This window comes from Panthera tigris, chromosome B1, assembly GCF_018350195.1.
Source record: "Panthera tigris isolate Pti1 chromosome B1, P.tigris_Pti1_mat1.1, whole genome shotgun sequence".
In the NCBI taxonomy this organism is placed as follows: Eukaryota; Metazoa; Chordata; class Mammalia; order Carnivora; family Felidae; genus Panthera; species Panthera tigris.
In genome coordinates, this window is record NC_056663.1 from 127,724,472 (window position 1) to 127,752,038 (window position 27,567).

Genomic DNA, 27,567 nt, shown 5'->3' on the forward strand with positions numbered 1-27,567 from the left:
AACCAACAATGGATGCCGATTTGCACAGATTGCATAGCAGTTTTTTATTCAGATAAACAAATTTCAATGACTACTTGTGAATAATCAGACCAATAAAAATGCTTTTAACTTAAAATATTAACTATCTCACTTAAAGAGGAAAAAAAGATCATAATCACAGACTATGCATATAAAAGAACCTCAATACACAATGCCATTATTCTTTACCTACTTCTGTCCAACTCAGTTAGGAAACAATCAATGTTTTCATGTAAGAGCACAGTGCCATGACAGAGTTATTGTACACAATGTTAAATGTGTAGTAAAAATCCATTGAGGGCACTAGTTAATGCATATGCATAACACTTTTCTATATTATAAAAAATTGGATGCTTATCTCTTTCTTTAAAATAAAAGGCAATTACTCTTTTTAGATGTGAAATAATTATTTTTTTTAAATACCACTTGCTCTTAAAACATAGTAGATGTTTTGTGCCTTTGAAGCAGCATCTTTGAGCTCAAATCATTTTCAGTACTTTTGCTGGATTTTAAAAGAAATTCTAAGATGTTGCTATATGAAGTCTGATGTCCTTATTAATGTCCTTTTTAGTGTTTAATTTTACTTGCTGAGTCATGATTTTCTCCATACTGAGTTTACCATTCTACCACTGGTTTTGGAAAAAGGTGACCTTGAAGCTGGGAACAGGATAATGACCTTGACAGAGATAAGTAAACATTTCTGTCCTTGTAGGCCTGATGTTCTCTTTCTCAGTATATCCCCACCCCAGATCACATTTTTTTACAGTCACCAAGATGTATTTTTGAACATGCCTGCTTCTTTGATTAGATCTTTTCTCTTTGGAGCAGACAGCATGACTTGCTATTTTTTTCCCTTTATTTCTTCTTTACCTTCTCCCTCAACTCACTGTCCCTGTTGATAAATCATCTCACTTTCTACTGAACTTGCTATTTTCTATGGAACTATTACCTAGTGATTATGTTACCTATGCACATATATTTAATCTCTTTGGTAGGTTAAAGCTCCTTTAAAATGCAGAATGCTCTGAAGTTACCTCTATATTCACCAGTTCTACTTCACTATCATGAACTGGGATGCTGGATAACATTAGATAAATGAAACAAAAGATCTTATGGGGGTGCCTGGGTGGCTCAGTGGGTTAAGCATCCAACTTTGGCTCAGGTCATGATCCCATAGTTCATGAGTTTAAGCCCCACTTGGGCTCTGTGCTGACAGCTCAGAGCCTGGAGCCTGCTTCAGATTCTGTGTCTCCCTCTCTTTCTGCCTCCCCCCCACCCCCCGCTCTTGCTCGCTCTTTCTCTCTCTCTCTCAAAAATAAATAAACTTTAAAAATAATTTAAATAAAAGATCTTATAATGCAGCTCCTGCTTTTATGGGCCTCTTCTACTTTTCCTCCTATTCTGTTGCCTGCTATTTGACCATTTGCTATCCAATCCTATATATTAAACCATGGGTCTAGGAAATAAAGAGATAAAATGCAAAAACAGTTCTGTAACTGGTTATGTTCCTTTTATTGCTCTTTAAAGTTACTAGATAACCAAAAAATCTTGGCTGTGCAATTTGTCCAACAATAAAATATGCTTCCTCCCCCCTCGCCCCCCCAGGTACTTAATAAGGAGTGTAGTTTTCACAGTAAAGCAGTCCTACAAAGAACAGAATAAATAAAAGGTATAGAGGAAAATTTCTCCATAGCAAATGGAGTAAGATATTCAAGAATTTGTAAGCATTCACCAACTTCTTTAAACAAAGTAGTGGATTTTCAAACAGAGACATTTTAAAATATGTAACTTCCATAAAGTTGGTTCCATTTGCCATAATATTTTAAGTAAAGAATCATGTTTCCTTAAAGAGTGGTCATCAACCATGCTCTGGGGTGGCTATCCAGAGATCAGCCCTGTTTCTGGTCTGATTAGTGCTTTTCTGAAGGGACACTGCTACTGAACATCCCTAACATCAAGTTGGCCTTTGTTGAACTGTTAAAATACCTATGGACATGAAGATTTCAACTTGTAAAAGACAGTAGTTAAAGGTCGTGTGAAGAGTTTTAAGTTCTGTAATATGATGTATATACTAAGTCTGAGTAACACAATCCAACAATTCATAGCACTTCTTGATTAGACTGCAAGGGTCATTAAATCATTAAGAATGAATGAAGATTAACTTTTCTACACAGGCAGTACAGTGCAGTGGTTAATAATGATTACACTTAAAATCCCAGTAGGAAAAAAGAGCACACTTGAAATAGGGTAATTTGAGAAGGGTTTACTTTTTGAAAGGGTGAATAACACAGGTGTGGTTGGGATGTAGCAGGAAAATAAGGGCTAATATAAGAGTTCAGAACTAGTAGCAGTGAAGTGGTAACGAGTCCTGGTCCAAAGGATAGAGAGGAGAGGAGTTTGTGGGGTTCTGAATGAGAGTGATGCAGAGCAGAATGCCTTTAGAAAAAAGCATGATTTTTTGTTTAAGGTACAGAGCCAACCCAAGATGATCTCAAACAGGAGACAAACTGAATACCTTCTCCTCATTCTCCCTCCCACTGACAACATGCCTGAAACTCCCAAACAGAAGATTTACATGGAAACCAGTGTTCTAGGCACTATTCTAAAGGCTTCAGGTACGATACATTGCCTAATCTAGCGACACTTCAGTTTCTTCATCTGCAAATGCTAGTAAGAATAGTAACTACTTTATGGTTTACAAGGCAGTACAAAGATTAGGGGAAAAAAAAAAGAATCAGCACTTTAACAGTTCATGGGATATAGTAAGTTATAAGGAAATGTTACTTCTCATTAGTGGACTTTTCAAAGCAGGCTCTTTTGTCAGAATGTACAGCAAACATAAAAGCCACAAAATGATTCTTTCCAAGTTTTAGATATTAATATATCTCTCTACATTACTCTGTATCGAAAGGCTAAAAAATTAAGTAAAATTCTTTCTTTGATTTGTTTCATTGTATTTCATTTCATTTTCCTTAGAATAATACTTACATTAAAGACCCAAATGTTTCTATAACTATATTCAAAATTAGAGTTACAGAAATGTGAATTTCAAATCCAAGAAAGATCCAGGAATGACATCTCCATACTCAGATGTCAGTGAAACTTCAGGATACACTAGTCTTTCTTTGGGAACATACTCCAAAGGGAAAAACTAAAGCAGATTTGGATTTTAAAAAACAAAAACAAAAACAAACAAAAACAAACAAACAAACAAAAAACCACCTCATGAGTAGTACTGTTATCCAGCAAATAATGACTTTGAGGATGAAAATAAACATTTGTGAAGCAACAGATTAAAAACTTGAGAATTCAAAAATAATACCCCCCAAACACAGCAAGCCCATGCCTCCAAATGGTTTTCCCATATGCAGTAGGGTGGAATGCTATTTACTCTTGGCATTATTGGCTACTTTGCAACCTCAAATCTTGACATAAATGTAACTTTTTGTATCTTCCATTATTTATCAAAAATAAACTCCTGATTTTAAATCACTCACGTGCACGCATGCACACACACATACACACACACACACACAGAAACACAAACCCTACATCTTATAGATAGCACTATTTTCCACTGGGGGGGGTGGATAGGAACTATTTGCTTGCTTACTTCTTTTTTTATATCTTTCCTATTAGATTTTAATTCTTTGGATGGTTCAGTTAAATGTGTCTCATTTGCTTGTATAAACTTCTAATCTAGTACACAGTCAGTGCATTAAGTATCTTACACATGTGTGAACAATTATGATTTTGATTTTTGAAAGAACAACAAATTGTTCTTGGTGATTCATAATTTCCTGCCAGTTGGTCAACCCTTCTCATATTAAACTTTAACCAATTTCCAAAGAAAGGAAGTATAAACTGGTGATTCATTCTTTGCTCTCATGGAGTCCTGGCCTGAACTTTGTATAAAGAATGATGGTGGCCTGACATCAAACCTTCCCTGTCCTATTTTAACAAATATAGTATATAAAACTTTAAAATTAAAAAAAATAAAAAATTACCCTTTGAAAAACATGAATCAACACTGAAAGAATGATCAAAAGAGTGACTGGTAAATTTATGATATATACTATATATGTCATTTATATATATTATTTCATATGTATATATGAAATTCAAAACAGAACAAAAAGATTAAATCGCTAACTCCATACAATAAAAGTTATTGACAAATTGATGTAACAGAATGAAAACAAGATTTGGAAGCAGGTAAAATGAAGCTGATATGACAGTTTCTTATTCTTTGACCAGTAAGAATGTGTCTTTTTGTTTTTAATCCCCTAGTTACTTTCTATCACCTAAGACCTCTACATTTGCTCAGTTATAATAATATGAATAAGCATTCAGGACTATCTCAAACTATTGTTTAACTTTTGTAAGTGCTAATTCAAAAGTAAAGTACAAAAATTATTATTGAATATTTAAAGTCATTCTATTAAAAATAGTCTCTGTAACAGTATTGTTTCTAACTTCGATTTGCATAACTTTTTCCCCCAAAAAATAACATATTATAAGAAAATATTTATTTTCCACTTTGGAACATATTTCTCATTTATAATAGACATTATAAACCATTTTAATGTTTTCTATGTTTTAAGTCTTTTCTATGTTTGAAAATATATCTTACAAAATGAGCTTAGCCAATCTTACCATCATATTGTATTAGTCTACCAAATACCAAAAAGCAAATATGTCTTGAAATGATGCATGAATTCCTGAGAAAATAACATACCATGTGTTATTGAAGAAGAATAGTACTAAGAATTCAAAGAAACCAATAATCAGCTTTTTACAGTTAATATTTGCCCATGTATAGCTGAAATGAAAATGTGTAGAATGTAGAAAGATAACCTTTTAAACAATAATTTCAAAAATAAACTCAAAATACCAGAGATGATGCATCTCTCAAAGCATAACGCTTTCCTTGAATTCATTTCTATATCCGACTTTCACATATATTGCTCTTCTACAACATTATGCCTTTCTACCACTGAATCCTATTTAGTTATGACTCAGTGCCTTATTTACTTCACTGATTGTATTAAGCCCACACAAATCATCCGAAAGCTTTAATTTGGTCTCCACAGGCTTTCTTTACTTCCCAGAAATGGTAACAAGGTATTTTAAATCCTCCCAACCCTAAGTACACATGTTGCAACATCACTACTATTTGCCAAATAAATTACACTACAAATATAATTCTCAGCTTCCTTTGCTGACTAGCAGAACTAGCCCAGGAAGAAAGAAAAAAAAGCAGAAGCATTCAATTTCTATATTTTTACAACCCCAGAATTCAGGATCTTGATAAGTAAAAACTCAGTTGGAAAAAATAAAAAAAGATGCTGACTAGGCAGATAATAAGCCTACTATGATCAGTGGTATCCATGGGAACCACTAATACATTCGGTAGAGGATGTGTATTGAAGGTAAGGTCACAGAGCAATAGAAATTTGCTGATGGACACATGCAATGACACTAAATCATCATGTACTCCAATATTTTTAATATGCATGTAGATTACTGGAGAAACCCACATACCATAATTACAACCCCATAAAATCATCTTATGATAATCAAATAATCATCATAATCCCATGGAGTATGTATTTAGCCCTCTTCCACAAATGAAGAAACTGAGGCTCAGAGACATTACGTGTGCTTAAGATCCCAAAGATGGTGAGAAATGGAGCAGAATTCATATCAAGGCAGGTTTATTTGATTCCATGACCCATGCACTTAATTTTGTTTCCCAAGCAGAATAAATGGCAATAAATTTAAGACATATACTCAGTGAAATGCAGATATACTGAGTGTATCCAGTACAATATTGAGAATAAAGGATTCAAAGGGGGTTAAATGAGGAGTTTAAAAAGAGTACTATAGTGGCCATGCAAAAGGAAGAGAAGCACATATAGTTTAGGACCTAATACATGATTAAAGAATAAATAAAAAGGTCAATATAACCATATAAGACTATACAGTGCAGCCAAGGGAGAGCACAGTCTTTTTAATAGCTCAAGGCTGAATGCTTATAGGAACTCCAAAAGTACTTGCTACTTCATTATTTTCTTTTCCTGGAATATTCAATTCCTTAGTGTACATTGGCTTTGTGTGTGTTCCTTTTAAAAAGGGTGTTTCAATGATAATTCTTTTGAAAATTACAAGGAATTTCAACAAAATACTGCAGGAGTACTAAAAAACTACACATAGTACAATTCCCATAAACCTCACGCAACACTGGCCAAGGACATGCAAAAATAGGTGTCAAATATTAAAATAATTAAAAGGTTATTTTTTGTTCTAGAATTAAGCAAATAGACTAGATCATTTGAAACTTTGGTATCAATAATACTGTTAATAGTTTTAAAAATCTGAATACAGCAAAGTCATCTTAAATGTGAACTTAAACTATTTTTATGATTACACAATGGACTCTCATAACAACTATAGGATGTAGGCAAGTGTGGCTTTTACTCTAATAAACCATATATTCAGAGTTACTTTAAGACATAGAGGTGAATCTTTTACCAAATCAGTATCATAAAAGACCAAGGAAAAACTGAATTATGCTGCTACAATCATGCACTATTATCTACAGAGACTGAAAGAGAAGGAAGAGGTCTGTTATTATTATGTGAAAAATATTTGGTAGGAAGAAAGAACAGTGAGCCAATGATCAAAGAATAAATCTATACTTGTGCTAAACACAGCTTTTATAAAAAGTTGAAGATTCTTCTAAATGAAACAAGTCCAGAGCAGCACAGACTGCTAAAATATTACATTTTATGAGGCAACTTACACAAGAGGACACATTTGTAGATATGAAGGTAAAAGACCTCAAAGCAAAAAGGCTACAAAATTATGATATAGAGGTCTATAAACATCTGAACTTCAGTCTATCCACAGTATTAGAGACCTGTTACTTTATGAGCATGATATTGAATGAGATAAGGGAAAGGCTTACTAATATAGGAGAAGAGCAATAAATCACAGAAAACAAAGATTAATCCATATAATTTATATCTTCTTTAATATTAATTAAAAATAATGAATTTCCTTAAGAAAGGTATTTCCTCTCTTTTCTGAAAAATAATATTTTCAAAAAGGTATAACACCTTGTTCCTTTTTACTATTAAATAATTAAAAACCCACATTACAAGCAGAAGGCATAATGACTGTTCATGCTCTAAAAGTCCACAGCCCTTCCCAAGTACATTTTTAAAACTTCCTATGATCATAACGCTAAGTCCTCTATTTCCTTTGTAATCTCTATTGTGGCTGGCCCAATCTTGGAAGAGTACTAGGTATTATAAAGTACTTGGATAGATTGATTTGACTGAGTACTCTCAAAATTAGATTCCAAACATATCTTAATTTAACTCTTCTTGATGGGCAATTCTTCATTGGAAAGGGTTAGTGTGAGATGCTTAAAAGAATGTATGCTGGTATTATCCCTAATGTATATAGAATTCTTTATACTTTAATACCACATTGATGATGGGTACTAAAAACCGCATGATAGGAAGATTCTGATTCCAGATCTTTTTGTCCGGTCCTTAGAATGTGGCAGGTAGAAAGGAAAGTGATCCTAGACCTGGCAGCGGATTGCTAAATATCCCAGACTCAAGGAGGTAAGAAGACGGTCCAGACAGCCACTGAATGGACATCCAATATCCCTTCTGCTATGTGGATATCTGGAAATGGCCAGTGAGTTCCATCACCTCTTCCTTCCAACTCTTTGCACAAATGGCTGGGCACCAGTTACACTAAGCACTGGACCTAGAGACTGGGATTGAAAGCACAGCACTTGCCTTGATGTGGGTAGGAAAGGAGGAATGGAAAAATGAATGAGCAAAATTATACCTACATGATGTTCAGGTTTTATTTCTTGGCCCTGTGGATCTATCAATTCTCAAGTTCAGTTTATTGTCACGTAATTCAGAAAATAAGCTGGAATTGAAGCTGTCAAAATTGGTCCATGAAAACACAGGCTGACAAGACATACACACTGCAGACTTATACTAGGAAAGTTGCAGAATCCAATCTAAACATTTCCGAATTAGCAGATTTTTTTTATCACAGTAAAGATGTCCTATTAAAGCTGAGAGGAATATAAATTATGAGACTAAGCCTTGGAATAAAGCATCAAATAGAACGCCCACATAAATCATTCTTTTACATTTACGTACTCTTTGAACAAGACTACCCAGATTTAGCCTATGGCACCAGAAATATTCACAGTGAATGGTGATATTTTCTGGAGAAGCACATTTTCCTAGTTAGATTTCCTTACACTGTTTTTGCCTCTACTGCTCTCCTGTTTTCCCTTTTACACACGATACAGATGCATGTGTCTCTTACATATAACTGTAAAGAAATAAGTCTAATTTCACAAACTATAAATAAAAGCACCACATTGTTTTACACTTAAAATAATTTTATTTTGGAAGATGTATGAAGCAAATTTAACTGAAATCATTACTGTATTAAAATAAGATGTCTACTTTTTAATGAGAGACTTTTTTTTGGAGCAATCAATATTCATGTTGGGTATACAAAGGAGTAAGTCGAAGGTGGACCAGACTGAGACTTAGATGACGAGCAATCTTAACTACTGATTTTTATATGAAAAACAGCTTTTATAACTATATTATTTATAATGGTTTACAACAAAGCATACGGAAGAATTTGATATGTGCCTCCTTTTCTTTCAAATAGAATCATCTGTGATTCTAAAGCATAATTCTGCCCTTAAACTCTTTTCACTATATATTTCATTTTTAGGTGTTTTTCTAATAAGAGCAAATATTTCAAAAGTTTTTAATTGAATCTTGCCATTCAATATCAACACATGGTCCTTTATATTCTTGCTGATACATCCAATGCATGCAAGAATTATGCATGAATTTTTACGTCTACATTTCAATTTCCTATGTGAGCATTTTTACAAATGCATTCCCTTTACTTTCTCCTGGCCTTGTTTTCTTATAAGTCCCGATCTTTCTTGGAGCAAAGTGGTGTTGGTCTCAACTAGAAGCCAACAATACAAATAATTGCTATTGCTTTTGGTAGAGAAAAGCAGTGTCTTTCACACCACACCGTTGTGTATCTATGTTTTATCCAGTTTATAGATGACAGAAAAGAAACAATCTATAAGAGAGGAGTAAGGAAAGTAATCTAGCAACAGCTGCACTGATCCAGGTCAACTGAATCTGCAAAAGACCCTTTCTGGATTCTGGTGATAGCAATGAGTTCCTTGGGTCACAGTGAATAGTTGGCTGAGATATTTAATTTATTTTGAAGTAAGCCATAGAAAAAAACTAGGGGGCAATTTCAGCAATGTGCAGCATCTCTAAAGAGAAACTAAATAATTATCATTTCTAGAATCCTAAATTTCTAAATCTGGAAATGTGTCCTAAAGAGTCATGAAACATTTCATCCATAGAGAATAAACTAATCTTAAAAAATACATCATTTATGTTTGATTTTTCATTATTTATAGATGAGAAGACCAAGGATGAAAGAACAAGAGTGATTTATATAATCAGCTGGTATTGTTCAACTAGATTGGAAGATTTTTACTATTCCATGCTATCTGAAATCTATGAACATTAATAGTATGTATCAAAACATATAAATCTGCCAGAACTTTATATTTTCCAGAATACTTAGTGAAGTCTTAGAATGCATTGTGTGCTCTCTCTCACGTACATGTGGTTAACAGATATAGCAAGGAAAATATTAGGCTAGTGGTCAGAAGGTCTTGGTTTAGTCTCTTGCTACACACCTGCAGTATGTAGGAGAATTACTTGAACACACTACTCTCAATTACTTCATATATTTAGGAAAAACATTCAACTAGGTGTATATCATTTTCCACCTCTATAATTTTTGAGGTTTTCAAAAATACACCATACAATTTTTTTTTGTTTTGTGTATCTTCTTTAGAGAATAAGCTTTACCCCAGCTACCAATAAGCCTACCTATTCCACACCCAAAAAATGATAAAAATAATCCTGAGTTAAGGTGTTAAAAATTCAGACAAAACAGACAAAAGATGAATAATAGCTTATCAACAAATATATTCAAAATATATTCAAAATATTATCAATAAATATATTCAAAAAAAGGAAAAATAATTATTAAACAGACAAAAGATGAATAATAGCTTATCAACAAATATATTCAAAATATATTCAAAATATTATCAATAAATATATTCAAAAAAAGGAAAAATAATTATTAAAATAGGTTGTTTGATTCCAGATTATTTTTCTAAAAACAGGAATTTTTTTTCTACTGTTTATTTATCTACAAGTGCTGAGATTGTTACAGGATAATGATAAAAATAATCAATATAATCATTGATCTCCAGAGAAAGAAATATTGATCCTGTGTTACAACCAAGATATTGTCACTTGGAAACTCGCTGTAAAAACAACTATTAAATATTTATTATTAAAAATAATTATTACTATGCAAAAAATTTACTCTAACCAGAGCTACAAAGAAGCATTATAATGGTATCAATATTGTAATTCTGTTTATGTGTTAACAGGCTGTTTATCTTTAAATCTTTCTCTCATTAAATGCTTATAGAAGAAAGATAAAGAAAAAAATTAAATTTGTAAAAATAAAGATCATCTCTTAAATGCAGTTGGTTGGAGGAAATTCTCACACTAAAATAAAATGAGCATTTCAGATTTGTTTCTTGATGAACTTCTAAAAACTTCATGTGTAAACAGTCAGTAATACTTATATCATTGAATCTGTTATCCTTTCTTGGAATTTAAAAAAAACAAATAAGCTAATTTAAGACCCTTTATGTTATATATTTTAATGGCATCACAGCAAATATATGATCATAGAAAAACTGGACATCCTTAATGGCACAATTGAGGTTTTATCCTAAATCACTTGCTCAAAACATTTGAGAAAATACCCCTTCGATAATTTCTTGTTCTCTTTCAGTTGAATATTTTCCTCCTTTTTTCAAACTAATAAATTAGGGAAAGAGCTCTAGAAAGAATTATTTTTATTTGTAAAATTAGCCAATATCTTTCTTGATATTGAATGGGGAAGCAAATTAACTCCAAAGCTTCCTAGAACTTATTTCAAGTTCATTACGCAGAGGAGACGATCAAAATAACTGGTCCAGAACATCCTGTTACCATCAGAAAACATCAGGCAAACTGTCAACCTCTTTCTTCTTTCTTGACAAATATCTAGTGGTCTCTGTCTCCAAAACTTAAAACTTATTTCCTCTCTCAATTTGCTTTCAGTATCACAAATTCGTCATGTCACAGTAGTTCTTTTGAGGGATGTTTCTGCTTCCAGAACTGAGCTGGCAGCAGAACGGCTACACAAAGTAATATGTGAACAGATTCACTGTGGTATTTTAAAAAAATTGTCTTTGCTTTTCAAATTGGAGTCTCTAAAAAAGGTGTGAGGGACATATTTATTCACACTTTGTAATTCTCTTCTACCACTGTGTTGTCTTTGTATCTTTATCTCCACACTTTTCAAAGTGCTTTTTTTTAAAAGGAATTGATACATTAGCCTGTCTTCAAAGTTAATTTACAATTATTAATATGTAATCAGAAGATAGATACAAAAATAAATAAGTCCTCATTTTTTATCTACCCTCATTCCAGTTACTAAAACTAATAGTTGAATGAATAATACTCTTTTTCATTATTGGATTTTCCGCATATTCTGTTTTATTATTTTACCTATTGCTTTATGAATTGTAATATTAGTTTTTACATGTTTCAATAGAAAATTTATCAGCACATCCATTTTTGTTGGCACCAAATTCCCAGAATTCTCATTTTAAAATATAAATGACTAGATGTTTTCATTAATCTTTTTAAATTGATATTTACTTACTAAACATTAAAATTCCATATTATTATAAGCATCATATTCTTTGCAAAATAATATTTTACTTAAAACACTTCTGTTCATTTCATTAAAATATTATTTCTTCACTCCATCAAATTATTAAGAAGGAAAATCCATTAGATCACTAATCATTCTACCTAATCTCTTACTGACACAAGTAAACATAAGTAAGTTTCGATAGTAGTCAATGCTACTGATCAAAAGCATAGTCCAATAAAGGTTCCCTGAACGTCATGTAGATGCAACGTTAGAGGAAAATGACAATTTTTTGAAAATACTTATATTTATTTTCCTTACCCTTTCAATATTTGTCTTTAAAAAGTTTCCTGTCAAACTCTACCACTTTTAATATTCTGTCCATCTTTACTTCTGTCAAATCCTCTTTAAGTTTCTTAATGAAACAAGTGCTTCATTTGATTAAATTTTGCATTGGTATCTTTAGTCTAATTATATTATCGCAATAAAATATAAACTAGGTCAGCAACAAATAGTTTCATGAACAATTAATGCTTTGCCAATCAAGAGGCTATTTCATTAGAATAACAGCATCAAAAATAAAATTCTATTACTCTTAGATATCTTTTGATCAAAACCTTCATTCATACAAATGATCATCCCAGTATAATAAAAATAATTTGTATTTGTATGATTTGTCCCTATGAAAAATTTTAATTCACCCAAGTATACAGAAAGAATGGAGACAAATGCTTTAATATTTGGCACACTATAGAGAGTAAAAAATGTATATGTTAGGATCCCAAAGCGAAGTCTTTGATTTGTATTTAGTGCCTACCAGTTTTCTTTCCGCCAATGCATTTGTCATGAATACACCTGAAATGTCATTTCATGCTGTAACAACACTCAAGGTGGCCATTATATAAAAAAAGTCAAAACTAAAACTTTGGATAGAAAGTCATACTTTTAAGTAATGTTTACTTTACACTGAAATCATAAAATGCTGTAAAGCTTTTACTGCAAATATTTATATGCATTTTCACATATACTTCAATTAAACAATAATTTTCCATACTCTGTCCTTTCAGAAGTGGAATTCAGTTTTGATATCTACAAAACAGCACCCTCAAAGAAAAGCAATGCAGCAAAGATGCAAAAATGACATCCATGTTGATTTGTAAACAAATCTAGTTGCCATCTGAATTGAACCAAAAAACAAACAAAATAAAAACTGGACTGCTGATAGGCCTTACCTTCTTGAACTGCTTGAAAAGGGTTGTTGCCATCGACAAATGTCACTGAAAATGTGATTTTCTCAGTCTGTAAGATCTCTTCATTCTGGTTGAGGTCACCAACCGCTGTGCGAAACACCTCATCATCCTTTTTGGCAGATTCATCAAAAATTGCTCCTACAAAGAAGTGAGTGCGGTCATTAAACAACAACATGAATATTCTGTCATGCTCTCTGTAAATATGACAGGGACTTATATATTTGAAAAAATGTATACCTTCACTTAAAGCATGCATTTTATTTATTACTGACGTACACTATACTGGAAGCAAATGGTAGCTAAGCAGGAATATGTAGTTACTTCTTCCAAATGGAAATTATGAATAGCACATCAAAGTGTTATTTCAGGCAAAGCTTTGGTGAGACAATATAAGAAGTCCCAAAAGCTTTTGCAGGACAAAGTGGCTGATACATTAGATGTCTCATATCATGGTATCTTTAGGAATTCATAGCTTTAAGAATATTTTTCTGAACAATAGGAGATAAAATCAGGAAACTTTCTGAGAGCCATTCACACAAGCATACGGGAATCAAACTTCTATTGTGATCTTAATTTATTTTTCATTTTTCTTTTTCTTTTTTTTTTTATTTTGAATAAAGATATTAGTATCTTTTACAACATGAATTCAGTAACATTAGACAAGTACAAATCTCTGAGCAGAGACAATTTGAGAAATACTTCCTAAGAACTAACATAAATCCTAATGGATAATTATAGCCTTTTTCACATAAATACAATAATAATGATGATAAGAATTGTGGCTAACTTGATTGACTGTCAACAGGGAATTGGCTAAACACACCAGTTCTAGAAGTAAACTGATTTCAAATTCTGACTGTCATTTGTTAAGCATATGACCCTGAACAAGGGATTCAAATTTTAAACCCCATAATCATCATCTGTAAAATCTAATGACAATACCTATCTGTAAGGGTTATTAACTGCATTAAATGAGATTATCCATGTAAAATGTAAATAAATTGTGCTAACTGAATGGTAAATTTTCACTAAACACTAGGTTTTAATTTTAATTTTAAATTATTTTTAATTTATGTTTATTTTTTGAGAGTGAGAAAGAGCTTGCAAGTGTGAGTGGGGAAGGGATAGAGAGAGGGGGACAGAGGCTTGGAAGCAGGCTCTGTGCTGACAGCAGAGAGTCCCGATTGGGGGCTGGGACTCATGAATGGCAAGATCATTAACTGAGCCAAAGTCTGATGCCTGACTGAGCCACCGAGGTGCTCCCATTTTATTTTTAATTACTGTAATCCAAACAGTGCTTAACATTTTCTATTAATATTTTTCTATATTACAGAATCTCATTTAATCCTTAAAATAATTATGTGGTATGTATACTGTCACACACACATAGAGTTATGAAAATTAAGTTTCAGTGCAAGGAATATGCCAAAGGAATAAGGGCCAGAGTAGAGTCCTTGACTGCTTGACTCCAATGTCTTTGCTCTAAGTCACCATGGGATACTGCCTTTTAGGATTATACCCCTAAGAAATAAAAGTATTTTTATGAGGATCCTGACCTTCCTACAAATCTGGGAGATTCTTTCCCATCTGGCTATGCATCCTTTATTTTTATTCATTGTGATCCTGTTAGTGCTAGGAGCACATTTTTAAATTGTTTATTTTGAAATTATAAATATTGGGCCAATCTACTTTTTGCCTTTTTGAGTGAACTAAATGAATTTCCCCCTGGGAAAAAAAAAAGACATACACCTCAGGATCAATAACATGATAAAGGAATGACTACACATACATATCCACATACATATCCAAATAATATTTCTTGTAGTATGTAAATACATCAATAAAATTATGTATATTAAAATGTCTTTTTCCCATATGTAAACACAATATGGGTTTTATATACACACATACAGAGAGATAAACACAGACTATAAGGACACAAACATGCATATACATGTTTATATACATACACACATACACACATATGTATATATAGAAACATACAGAAACAGACATTTTACATCAGCTACTCCTGTTGGTTTTATGCATTTGTGACTAAAGCCCAAAACCTTCTAGTAAAAGACAGATCATGATATTAAACATGCATTATTAGACTCAATACATGATAAAGCAAGTCTGAAACTATGTCCATTTCTGACAAGTGTGGCAGGTTACTTTTGCTGTCTTCACCTTAAGTGGCCTCATGATGGGGTGGAAATTATTAATTTTCACCAGAGAAGGCAGAGTGTCTAACAGGCTTTTTGTGTGAACCTAGCTTTCTCTTGTCACTGCTCTTTTACATTTGCATGGATTGTGCTAACTTTTATCAGCCTCTTCAAACCCTTGCTTTCTACCTCCTAAAATATATTCTAAATACATGCTAAGAGTATGAGAAAGAATGAAGATTTTTTTAATTGATACATAAAGTACTCACTAATTATATATATAATATATATTACCCAGAATATTAATATTTTATTAATATAATCAAGCATAATAAACATTATAGATGTTAGCCTTTGACCTAGCCTATAATTTCTGAATCAGATTGAAATCTACTTTAGAAATTATTTCTGTGAAATTATTTAGGCAATAAATGTTAGATTTATCTTGCTGATTTTAAACATCATTCAGAAGACTCATTTTAATCTGTGATAATTGTTATGAGAATCTAGATTAATCATCACATTGAAAATTTAATATGATCAGACTCAGATACACAAATTTCTTTAACAGTTTTTAGAAAGTGTGATATAAATGTACTATATAATTGGAGCTGAAATATCCAATTCATTTTAAAGCAGATAGTCTAAATGGCTACTCACAAACAAGTGATGTCTGTTTATATAAAGACACTTCACCTTGTCATGGATTCTAAATGGGTCTTTTAAAAGAAGAGTTTCTAATCAACCTTGTTTTAAAGTGGGTAATATTACTGACTTCCGCCAAGTATTGGTAACACATTTTAATGGGAGCATTTTACTGTTACCTGACAGAACACTGAAGACTGCCTTAAATATTAAGCCTGGCTTAATAAATGGCAGAAACCCACAGAAATGATAGCAAATTAGTCAATTCCGTGCTGAATTAAGATACACTGAAAGGCAATGCATAAAACAAGCAGTTCATCTTTCTGCAAACAGCAAAAAGTACACAGAAGAAACGTTTCATCTTACTGCACACAGCATAACCAAAGAACAGGAAATCCTAGCAACATTTCAAATCCAGTTATTTATTTACTCTTTTTCTTCAGCTATAAAATCTCATCTTTTTACCAAAGAGTACATGCAGCATTTTGTATTAAACACAAGTTTTCTGAAAACAGCCCAGTGAGTTCCACCTGTAGAATCTCATGCAAGACGGTTCTTACTTATGTCATGCACTTGCAAGAGTACAGCAATTCCATGTCTTTAACCTTCGCATCAAAACACACACATTATCAGTGTAATCCAATCTCAAACATCTTAGATTTACTTACTTAAAAAATTTTAAAGTTCCTTGAATGCAACATTCATAACTATACTGTTATCATGATGACCCAGCATCTAGTTTTTCCCCAGCAACTTCTATTAGCCTTTTTTTTTGTCAGTTTTAATTTACAACCTTGAGGTAAAAAGAATATTCAACTTATTGTCAAGATGAAATAATTCTTCCACTACTTACGCATGCACATACACACAGTTTCAGCAACTTCACATTGGTCAAACTGGAAGGAAGAACAACCAAGCAATAAAGCAGACTATGAACACCTCCTAAAATTTGTAATCAGTCATTTCCATTCTTAGGGATTAATTATGATATGTTCCTTCTTTGAGAGGGAAAAGGGCTTTACTGATCCTTATACAAAAGAATGACATATACGGGCAAGAACACATACATGTTTTTAAATACAAACATTATGTTTACTTGTCTTCTTATATCTTAGAAAGTAAAGAATAATCATTTATAATAATGTTAAAAATATGCTGATTATCATTTGTTTTTACTTGTTGTGAAGGGCGATCTGTACAAGTCAGTATTTTATGCCATAAAATCATTTTACACAGATTCATATTTGTAAATATGCCTGGTAATAAAACCTTTATAAGAAGTTACTAATCTGACCAACTCAGTAATTCTCAAAAACATTAGATGCTTAAGCAACATTAAGCTTAGAAGTATTTTTACCTTCATGTCTTTATTCATGGTGTTGCCTCCATCATGGATGTATGTATGTTTTGTCTCATTAGCAAAATATAATTTCATGGGTCACAGAAACTATTTGTATACTTTGAGTATGTAAAAGGGAACCTGGATATATTAGATGTTCAAGAAACAGTAACATATTAACCTTCCTTTATGTTTAGTTAGACATAATATTGTAAAATAAGAGACTTAGATTCAAAGACAGAAGAAAAATATGACTTACAACTAACTCTAAGTCAAAACAAAAGTAGACTTGCTAATGTACTTGCATGTGAATTTATTTTCATGGACATTATTGTGACTCCAGAATATCCAAATTATTCAGCAAGGTATTAAGCATACACTTATATTTTTAGTTTCAATATTTAATTATTTTTCCTTATACCTATATGAGGCAAGTGGAGGAAACATTGTTTAGCTGATAATGGAGGAAAGAAAATATCTTCATCTAGCTCAGAATTTCCTCAAAAATATTGAGAAATGATTTGATACATGTCTTGAAGGAATTTTCTATAGAATCAGTAGAATTATTGGAAGATTTATATATCACATTTTATATAACTAGCATACCAAATAATTTTAAAATAAATGATTCTAAAAATTGAAAACAAGTATTAATGTATCTACATTATCCTTACATGATCAATTTAGATTTAAAACTGTAGTATATAAAAAATATGTATGAAATAATTGCCTAAAATATCAGAATTGTAAGTAAAATCAGAGATGGCTCCTCTTTTTTCAATTATGAAGTTTAAAATCTTCACTTATTTATTTTGCCTAATAAATATAAATTCTTTATGTTATGTAGTTTAAAAAAAGAATAAATTTTTCAAAGGTGCTTTATTAAATGAATTTTTATTTTTCTCTGAAGCAACAGAATAGATTCTCTTGGTTTCTCTATTTGTACATTTTTTCCTCTTTTCTTTTTTTCTTTCCATACATTCATGCAACTACCCATCCACCCATTAAATAATCAACACAGAGATAATCTTCAAAGTCAAGCCTCATTGTTTCTTAAGAAATAATTTGCTGATAAAACAGCTGAAATCTATTACATGTTGAATCAGACTATAGCAAAATTAAGATGCCTTGATAAGATGACCATAGAAGTGCACACTGAGATTTCATAGACTCACAGTTGAAAAAAAAATTAGAGATGGTACACACAAATTCCACTTCTTCAGAAAATGTAGTGAAAATATTTTAAGTGATTTGAACAAAATTACACAGCAAAAAGTTAGATGGGATGAAAACAGGAATTTAGTTTTTCTGGTTTCAAGTTTGAAGCTATTTCTTCCATATCATGCTTTTTTATTTCATTTCAAGCATTTACTTTCTGAAAAACATATACATACACACAATGTCAGATATATGTCTGTATGTATTAACATGTACATATACACAATGTCAAATATATGTATGTATATATAATTGTATATGTACATTCAATTACTAGTATTACATCTGGTGATTAACATATCACATTCATTTACTATAAGCCCTGAAGTATTAAAAATTGAAGAATGAGAGCAAAACTTGAACATAGGAATATTTTTACATAAAATACATTGGATTTGCCCTAGAGGCATCAACAATTTAACTTAGGAAGTTAAATAAAGATAAAAAGCAAAATTCTCTGTTTTGGGACAATTTATTGGTCACAGTAGAATTTACAGTTCTGCAGAGCTATTCAGAATTACTAATTCATCATAAATCTTCACTGTTTTAGATGCTACTATTCATAAGGCTTTTTTTTTAAGTCTAATAATACACTCTGCATACACATAGTTGTATGTTGTGCAGATATCCACATAAGAGATCTTTAGGGACATCTGGGTGGTTCAGTTGGTTAAGTGTCTTACTCTTGATTTCAGCTCAGGTCATGATCCCAGGGTTGTGGGATCCAGCCCTGCATTGGGCTCTGTCCTGGTAGCACAGAGTCTGCTTGGGGTTCTCTCTCTCCCTCTACCTCCCTTCCCCCACTCACACGCATGGGTTTTCCCTCTCTCTCAATAAATAAATAGACATTTTTTTAAGAAAAGATCTTTAACTTTGCTTACATCTACTAATGGTATCCCCAATAGGTCAGTGGAGACTGTACATACATTTCAAAAGGAGCACAAATAATCAAAGACATTATAAATACCTCAAAAATCAGATTTCTCCTTTTTTTCACCCTCCACTTATATCACTCTCAGTTGGAAGAAACAAGGTCAAACATTCTACTCAACAACAAGAAAAATTACCAGAATTGTGACCAAATGAAATAGACATTTTCTATACCATCTGGCATCTTTACTTGAGCATATAGGCTACTATTTCAGTGGGATACTGTTACAATGAAGGTAGTGTGTGTAAGTGTGTGTGTGTGTGTGTGTGCATGTGTATATGTACATATAAAGCTATTTTCCCAGACAATAATAATTACATTGAGATATCCTCCACGAATTAATTCTGTATTACAAATGTGGTCTGCAGCCCCTTATTCAATAGAAAATTTCCTCATATGTTCTATGCTAATGTCTTGATAGTCATGCACAGGGTTTTTAGAACCTTTCTCCTTTTACCAAGAGGTGTATTTTTCCCAGCTCACCCTATCTTACCCTTCACACTCTAAGAAAGTAAACGGAAACAATAACTCTCACTGTTGGAAAGGAAGTACTGGATATACACCAAATTCATGATAATTAGCAAATATTATTCTGAATCAGAGACAATTTTACTCTGCTGTGTTTCTGTCAAGTTTATAATAATTGAAATAATAACACTGAACTCAATTAACATGTGTTAGTAATAAGCACTGTACTAAGTGGTTAACTGGGATTATATCATTTAGTTTTGATGAAAAAGTATTGATGGAAAATGAGGCTTAGATTAAGTAATCTTCCCGAGACCCAAAGCAAGTGATGCCTGACAGAATTCACAGTTCTCAGTTTCAACACCTTCCTAAAAAAAACTACAGGTTTATATATGGCAATATATTCATTATCATAAATTTCTATATTACCAAGTGATAGGAACATTTTTGTTTTTATAACTATCACAATGAAATTTTATTTGTAAGTTAAAATTCTGAAATAGGTTTTAGTATTTTTTTGGATAATTTTTTTAAGTTTATTTATTTGTTGAGAGAGAGAAAGAGAGAGAAGGTAGGGTAGGGGCAGAGAAGTGGGGGGAGAGAGAGAATCTCAAGCAGACTCTGCACTGGAAGCACACAGCCCAACGTGGGTCTTGAGCTTATGAACCTTGAGATCATGACTTGAGTTGAAACCAAGTCAGATGCTTAACCAGGTGCCCCTGCCCCTGGGAGAATTTTTTGTTAATGATGACTAGCATATAAAAGTATTCAAATAGTATTTTGCATAATTTTATAGGTACAATATTTAGCACAACGATTTAAACTATACTATTTAAAGAGTAGTTTAGCCAAAGTATTTACACAATTTTTTCTCAAACTTTATGTTTAATTTTTCTTTTTTAATAACCTCATACATACAAGAAATTAAATTGGGGTAAATTTCAAAACATTAGGTTAAATGAAAATTTTCGTAGTTACTTTAGAGTAATGTTAAGTGGGTTCCAGTAACGTATGCACTTTGATATGTTCCTAAATGCAGGGTTCATAACAAATCTCTAGCCTTTCATTTCTTAAAGACTTAGAATATTTTTTTCACTTTAGTGACTAATGATCCTAACAATGACAATGCCAGAGTCATTGACTTTATGTATTAAAGGCCTTTAATAATTTACTTGGATCTGTAATATTCAAATTGTGATCAGGTATAGAAACTAACTGGTTCATTATCTCCCAGTGTCTAATGCTTACTTAGCACTTTGTTCTTAGAGTTCAAAGTACATTATAATATTAACTTCCACTTTATCCACCATAATTATGTAGTTTATAGGTGAGCATCATTCTTGTTTTAAAGATAGATAATCAGGTTCAAAGAGAATATTGCCAAGATCACAGAGGGAGTTAGATATAATGTAGAAAGACAAAATTGCAAAGAGATAAAATTCAATGCAGATTATTAAAACGATCACACATAAATACTGGAAGGCATATTATACATTTTGAAATATTTAAAAAAAATTTTTTTTACATTCATTTATTTTTGAGACGCAGAGAGACAGAGCGTAAGTGGGGAGGGGCAGAGAGAGAAGGAGACAGAATCCAAAGCAGGATCCAGGCTCTGAGCTGTCAGCACAGAGCCTGATGCGGGGCTCAAACTCACAAACCGTGAGATCATGACCTGAGCCGAAGTCCGACGCTCAACCAACTGAGCCACCCAAGTGCCCCTGAAATATTTTTATATTGCAGATATCTTTAAATTTTCTTTTTTTTCCAAAATATTATGATAAAGTGACTTAAGATGAGAAGAGCAAATCATAGACTAAAAAGCCAAAATTTCAATGACTCTCTCTTGAGATTTCAGACAAGGGCATTTATGTTAGAATTTAAGTTGTAACATTGCATCAAAGTGTGAGCTAAGTCGAATTCATGAAGGGGTTCTTCATTGTAATATGGCCTTTTACTCAGCCAACTCTCCAATGACACTGAATTCATATTTCATTTGGAATGTTTGTAAAGTTATACAGAAACCCAAAGCACATTTGAACTGATAATAGTTTCACTTGAATATCTGACTTTGCAGTATGCTTTCCAGAAGTCTGTGGGACAAAAGGAAATACAGGCTGCTTAAGGAAAAGATAATCTGGATCATCCATGTGGAGAATAATAGGAATCTAATCTTTAAAATAATCACTTTGTGTTGGAACACAGATCCTCTCTAAAAAGCTTATGCATTTTTATCTAAGTCTGGGGGCTTGGGGACTATATATATCCCAAATCAGTTCTTCTAATAAGAATTATTTGTAATTTTTACAAGAGTATTAGACATTGAAAGATCAGTAATCAATTCTTTATAAAAATAGCACTATTTACAGAGGATTCTGGGAGGACAGTGAAGTAGGAAGCATCAGGAATTTATTTCCCTATCTAGACAACTGCATTGGTAGATTCTGTCTGAGGTAATAACTATTTTGGAAGTTTGAAATCTATTGAAGGATTGCAACTTGCATCTTCCAGAGAAAGGCTTAGAGGTTAAATTGTGGTTAATTTTGGTCAATTTCAGCCCTTAGTACAGTTACCAGCTACACACCTTCTACCCCTCAGCCATCTGGCAGGAAGCTGTAGGCCTTTCCAGGAGCACCTAGCACATAGTTTGTAGGAGCCAGGGTGCACAAAAAGAATTCTGTCCTCTAAATACAGGGGATCTGTGCTGTAGCACAAATGGCTGATTCTGCTTCTGATCTTAGAGGTATAGAAAAAGAAACAGGAAACCAGCATTGCTGCATTCTTCTCCCTCTACTCCTTCCCTTTGTTGCAAACCACCATCCCCCACCATGGCTGGAGTTATTTCCAGAAAATTTAAAGAGCCAGTACTCTTATTTTCCCCCTTCATTTTTCTATTTTTCTCCTTTGGGAGCCAGACATTACCAACCAGGATATTCAACAGCAGCTATATACACAGATAAATTACAAAGTCAATGTACAGGTCTAGAAAAAGATGGAGGTTGAGAAAAGAACTGAAAATACGTTAAATTTATATTTCAAGTTGATCCTTGACACAGAAACAACCTACAAAAATTTTTAAAAAACAGATAATAAATAAAAACAAAAGCAAAGTAAACTATGAGGAAAAAGAATCTGAGTTCCAGATTTTTAGATTGAAATATCCAGTTTTAAACAATAACAACAACAACAAAAAATATGTTATACAAAGAAAACAGGGCAATATGGCCCATTTGAAGGAAAAAAAACTTAGTCAACAGACATCATCCCAGAAAAAGACCTGCTGGTAGATCTATTAGAGGAAGATTTTCAAACAGCTGCCTTAAGGATGATCAACAAACTAAACAAAAATATGGAGAAAGTCAAGAAAACAATAGATGGGCAAACAGAAATATCAATAAAGGTACTGAAGACCTAAAGAGAAACCAAAAACAAATCCTTGAGCTGTAAAGTGCAATAATGGAAATAAAAATTTCACTAGAAGGCCTCAGAGAGCAGGCAGAAGAAAGACCAGTGACCTTGAAGATATGACAATGGAAATTATCAAGTCTGAGAAAGAGAAATAAAAATGACTGAAGAATAGTGAACAGAATTTAAGAGTCCTGTTGGACAACACCAAGAAGACCAACACATGCATTGTGGGATTCTCAAAGGAAAAGAGAGGATAACTGAGGAAATAATAGCTTAAAGTGACCAAAATTTGATAAAAAACAGATATAAACATCCAAGAAACTCAGTGAACTCCAAGAAAGAAGAACTCAGAGACTCACACTGAGAAACATCATAATTCAATTCTCAAAAGCCAAACACACAGGGAAAAATCATGAACACAACAATATAGAAGGCACTCATATACAAGGGATCCTCAGTAACATTATCAACAGACTTCTCATTAGAAACTTTGGAGGCCAGAAGGCATCAGGCAAAACTAAGGGAGAAATTAAGATATACCCAGATAAACAAAAGTTGAGGGTGTTCATTAGCATTATATCTGCTTTGCAAGAAATTTTCAATGGAGTCCTGCAGTTTGAAATGAAAGGACATGTCACAGCGGCTCAAAGCCATATGAAGAAATAAAGATCATAGCGGCTCAAAGCCATATGAAGAAATAAAGATCATGGTAAAGGTAAATACCTTTAAGTAAATACCTAAAGCCAAATGGGCAATTAGTAAAGTCAGCATTGTTGTAATGATCATTTATAACTCCATTTTTAAATTTTCTATGTGATTTAAGAGACTAGTGTATATTTTATAAAAAGATAATTATCAGTCTAAAGCTGGCATTATTTTAAGTTTGGTTTGTAACTGCACATTTTGTTTTCTACATAATTTAAGAGACTAATAGATTTTTTAGACTAATAGAATTTTTTTAAATATTAGTTTATGTTTTGTGGCACAAAATGTATGTAAATGCAATTTTGTGACATCAAGAATCAAAAGGGCTGGATAGAGGGATAAAAGAGCAGAGTTTTTGCTTGTTATTGAAGTTTAGCTGGTATTAATTCAAATTAGGCTGTTATAACTTTAGGATGTTAAGTATAATCCCCATGATGACTACAAAGAAAACAGTTATGGAATATAAAGAAAAGAAAATGAGAAAGGAATTTAATTGTTGAAATGTAAAAATGTAAAGCTTTAAATCTTACTAAAAAACAACTAAATAAAAAAGAAGACAGCACTGCAGGAAATGAAAGACAATAAAGCTACTAAGACTTAAGGAAAACAAATAGCAAAATGACAGAAGTCCCTCCTCAGTAATTATTTCACATGTAAATGTTATAAACTCTCCCATCAAAAGACAGAATTTGGCAAAAAGGCTAAAAACAAACAAACGAACAGAAACAATGATCCAACTATATACTATATACAAGAGACTCACAAATTAATTGTAAATCATATATCTGATAAGAAGTTAATATCCAGATATAGGGAGAACTCATAAAACTCAAAAACCAGACAATCTGCTTCAAAACTGTACAAAGAACTTGAATAGTTATTTTTCCAAAGTAGACATAGAAGTGCCCAGTAAGTTCATTAAAAAAAAATGCTCAACATCACTAATCATTAGGAAAATACAAATCAAAAGTACACTTCAATACCACCTCAAAATAATTAGAATTGCTACTATCAAAAATAACCAGAAAATAACAAGTGCATGCAAAGATGCAGAGAAACTGAAACCTTTCTGTATCACTAGTGATAATGTAAAATGGTACAGCTTCTATAGAAAACAGCATCGTATGGGGCGCCTGGGTGGCTCAGTCGGCTGAGCATCCGACTTCGGCTCAGGTCATGATCTCACAGTTTGTGAGTTCGAGCCCCGCGTCAGGCTCTGGGCTGACAGCTCGGAGCCTGGAGCCTGTTTCGGATTCTGTGTCTCCCTCTCTCTCTGCCCCTCCCCTGCTCATGCTCTGTCTCTCTCTCTCTGTCAAAAATAAATTTAAAAATTAAAAAAAAAAAAAGAAAACAGCATCGTAGCCCTATAAACAAACAAACAAAAAACATAGAATTACCATGGGATTTAACATTTCCATTTATGACTATATAACTCAAAAAAATTGAAAAAAGCATCTTGAAGAGATATTTGTACACTCATATTCATAGCAGCGTTATTCTTAACAGCTAAAACATAGAAACAACCTAAGCGTTTATTGATACATGAATGAACAATCAAAATGTGGTAATCACATACAATGAAATTCAGTCATAAGAATGAAGGAAATTCTGGGTTGCCTGGGTAGCTCAGTCGGTTAAGTGCCCGATTCTTGATTTTGGCTCAGGTCATGATCTCACAGAACCTGGGATCCAGCCCCAAGTCGGATACTGCACTGACAGTGCAGAGCCTGCTTGTGATTCCTTCTCTCCTTCTCTCTCTGCCCTTCTCCTGCTTGGATTCTTTTTCTCTCTCTAAATGAATTAACTTAAAAAAATTAAAGCTAAAAAAAAAATGAAGGAAATTCTGACATATGGTATAACATGGATGAGCTTTGAGAATGTTAAGTGAAATAAGCCAGTTGCAATTAAATAAATACTAGATGAATCCATTATACGAAATACTGAGAGTAGTCAATATCATAGAGATAGAAATTAGAATGCTGGAGTTCTGGGGCTACGAAAGAGGGAATTGGAGAGTTTTTGCTTAATAGGTATAGAATTTCAGTTTCACAAGACGAAAGGAATTTTGCAAACAGAGAGTGGTGATAGTAGTACAACTTTGTGAATGTATTGAACACAACCCAACAGTATACTTAATGGTTAACATGATACGTTTTATGTTATGTGTATTTGGCTACTAAAATAAAATGGAAAAGAATGGGATTAACTTTTCAATTTTTTCCATATTTTCTAATTGAATCTGTGAAGTTTTATAATCCAGAATTTCATATTTCATTTCAGTCCCTTTCTCCATACCATACATTTGTTTGAAGCAATGTCCTATTATTGCAAACTTAACTGCCATGACAAGAATAGAAAGAATTGGTTTCTGAAGAGACTTTTTAAACACTGCACAGCAATTCAAATGGTTCCCAAACTGAAATGATGCACTTAAAAAAAAAAAAAAAAGGTAAGACGGTAGCAGACTTACAGATATCATTAGATGGAACAGATATAACTTTTTTTTTTCCTTTTGTAACAATTCACTAGATCCTTTTAATACCACCTTCCATTACCATAGGAAGTGTGAGAACTGATACGGTAAAACCATATGTAAAAGAAATACCTGTATGAAAAAAACAGTGTGAATTATATGCTCTTTGAAGAGTGAAACTCATTTTGCACACAAATAATTTAGTTTAAGCTGTCTTCTACACAGTAAATAAAAAGTAAAAAAAAAAATTACTCTGCTTCTAGATAAAAAAAGTAATTTACCAATCTGAGTTGACTTAGGTAAGTCACTTGAAATTAAGCACTTTAGAATGTAAAACATTGTCTTCATAGATAAGTCACTTGAAATTAAGTACTTTAGAACTGTCAAACATTGTCTTTATTTCTAAAGAAAAGAAGGCATCATGTGGTATATTTCAGGTAGGAAAAAGGTACCCTTCTGACATAATTCTCAAACTTCATAGTTTTTTTATTAACTCTGAATTCACTTGTAATTTTATCATTTTTATTATGTTAGCATTCTAAAATGTGAAACCAAAAATTTTGGGGGAATGTATGAACTTTTTTCCAACATGTCATATTTTGTGTTGTTTCACATACTAAGGAAATCGTTAAGGAGCAGTACACAGCTATTGCTGAGAGTTGCTCTACAAAATATTTCATGAGCAATGAGAAAACAGTAGTTCCATTACAGCTGTAGACTAGCCACCAGTAAGTGAGACATGAGTTTCCTTAAAAGGATGACAATATTTTGTAAGTATTTGTTAGTTGTAAGTGGTTGCATAATGGACCCAAATTTCTCTCATCTATAAACGTCTGTTTCATAATCATAGTTTTTGCCATATACAAGTCAAATATTTAAGAGAAATCAAGTTTCAAGTACTATTTTAAATTATTGCATGACAATAAATCTTTCAAATATGTCCAAAGTTGTGTATGCATGCTTGCCACTTTGAGTTTATTCTGAAGAATAACTTATTCTTATTCTTAAGAAAGCAATAATATCTTGAAACTTTGGAATTCCTGTTTACATAGTTCTCTTCA

General features: G+C 32.4%; 1 protein-coding gene across 2 annotated transcripts in view; it reads right to left on the reverse strand.

Moving 5' to 3' along the window:
* GRID2 (glutamate ionotropic receptor delta type subunit 2) overlaps positions 1 to 27,567 on the reverse strand; it is a 1,443,376-nt gene that overhangs the window by 1,141,361 nt on the left and 274,448 nt on the right. For both annotated transcript variants that reach the window (XM_042984179.1, XM_042984178.1), the window contains exon 2: positions 13,137 to 13,292. In XM_042984179.1, the coding sequence (XP_042840113.1) occupies positions 13,137 to 13,292 (156 nt within the window). The remainder of the gene's footprint in view (positions 1 to 13,136; positions 13,293 to 27,567) is intronic.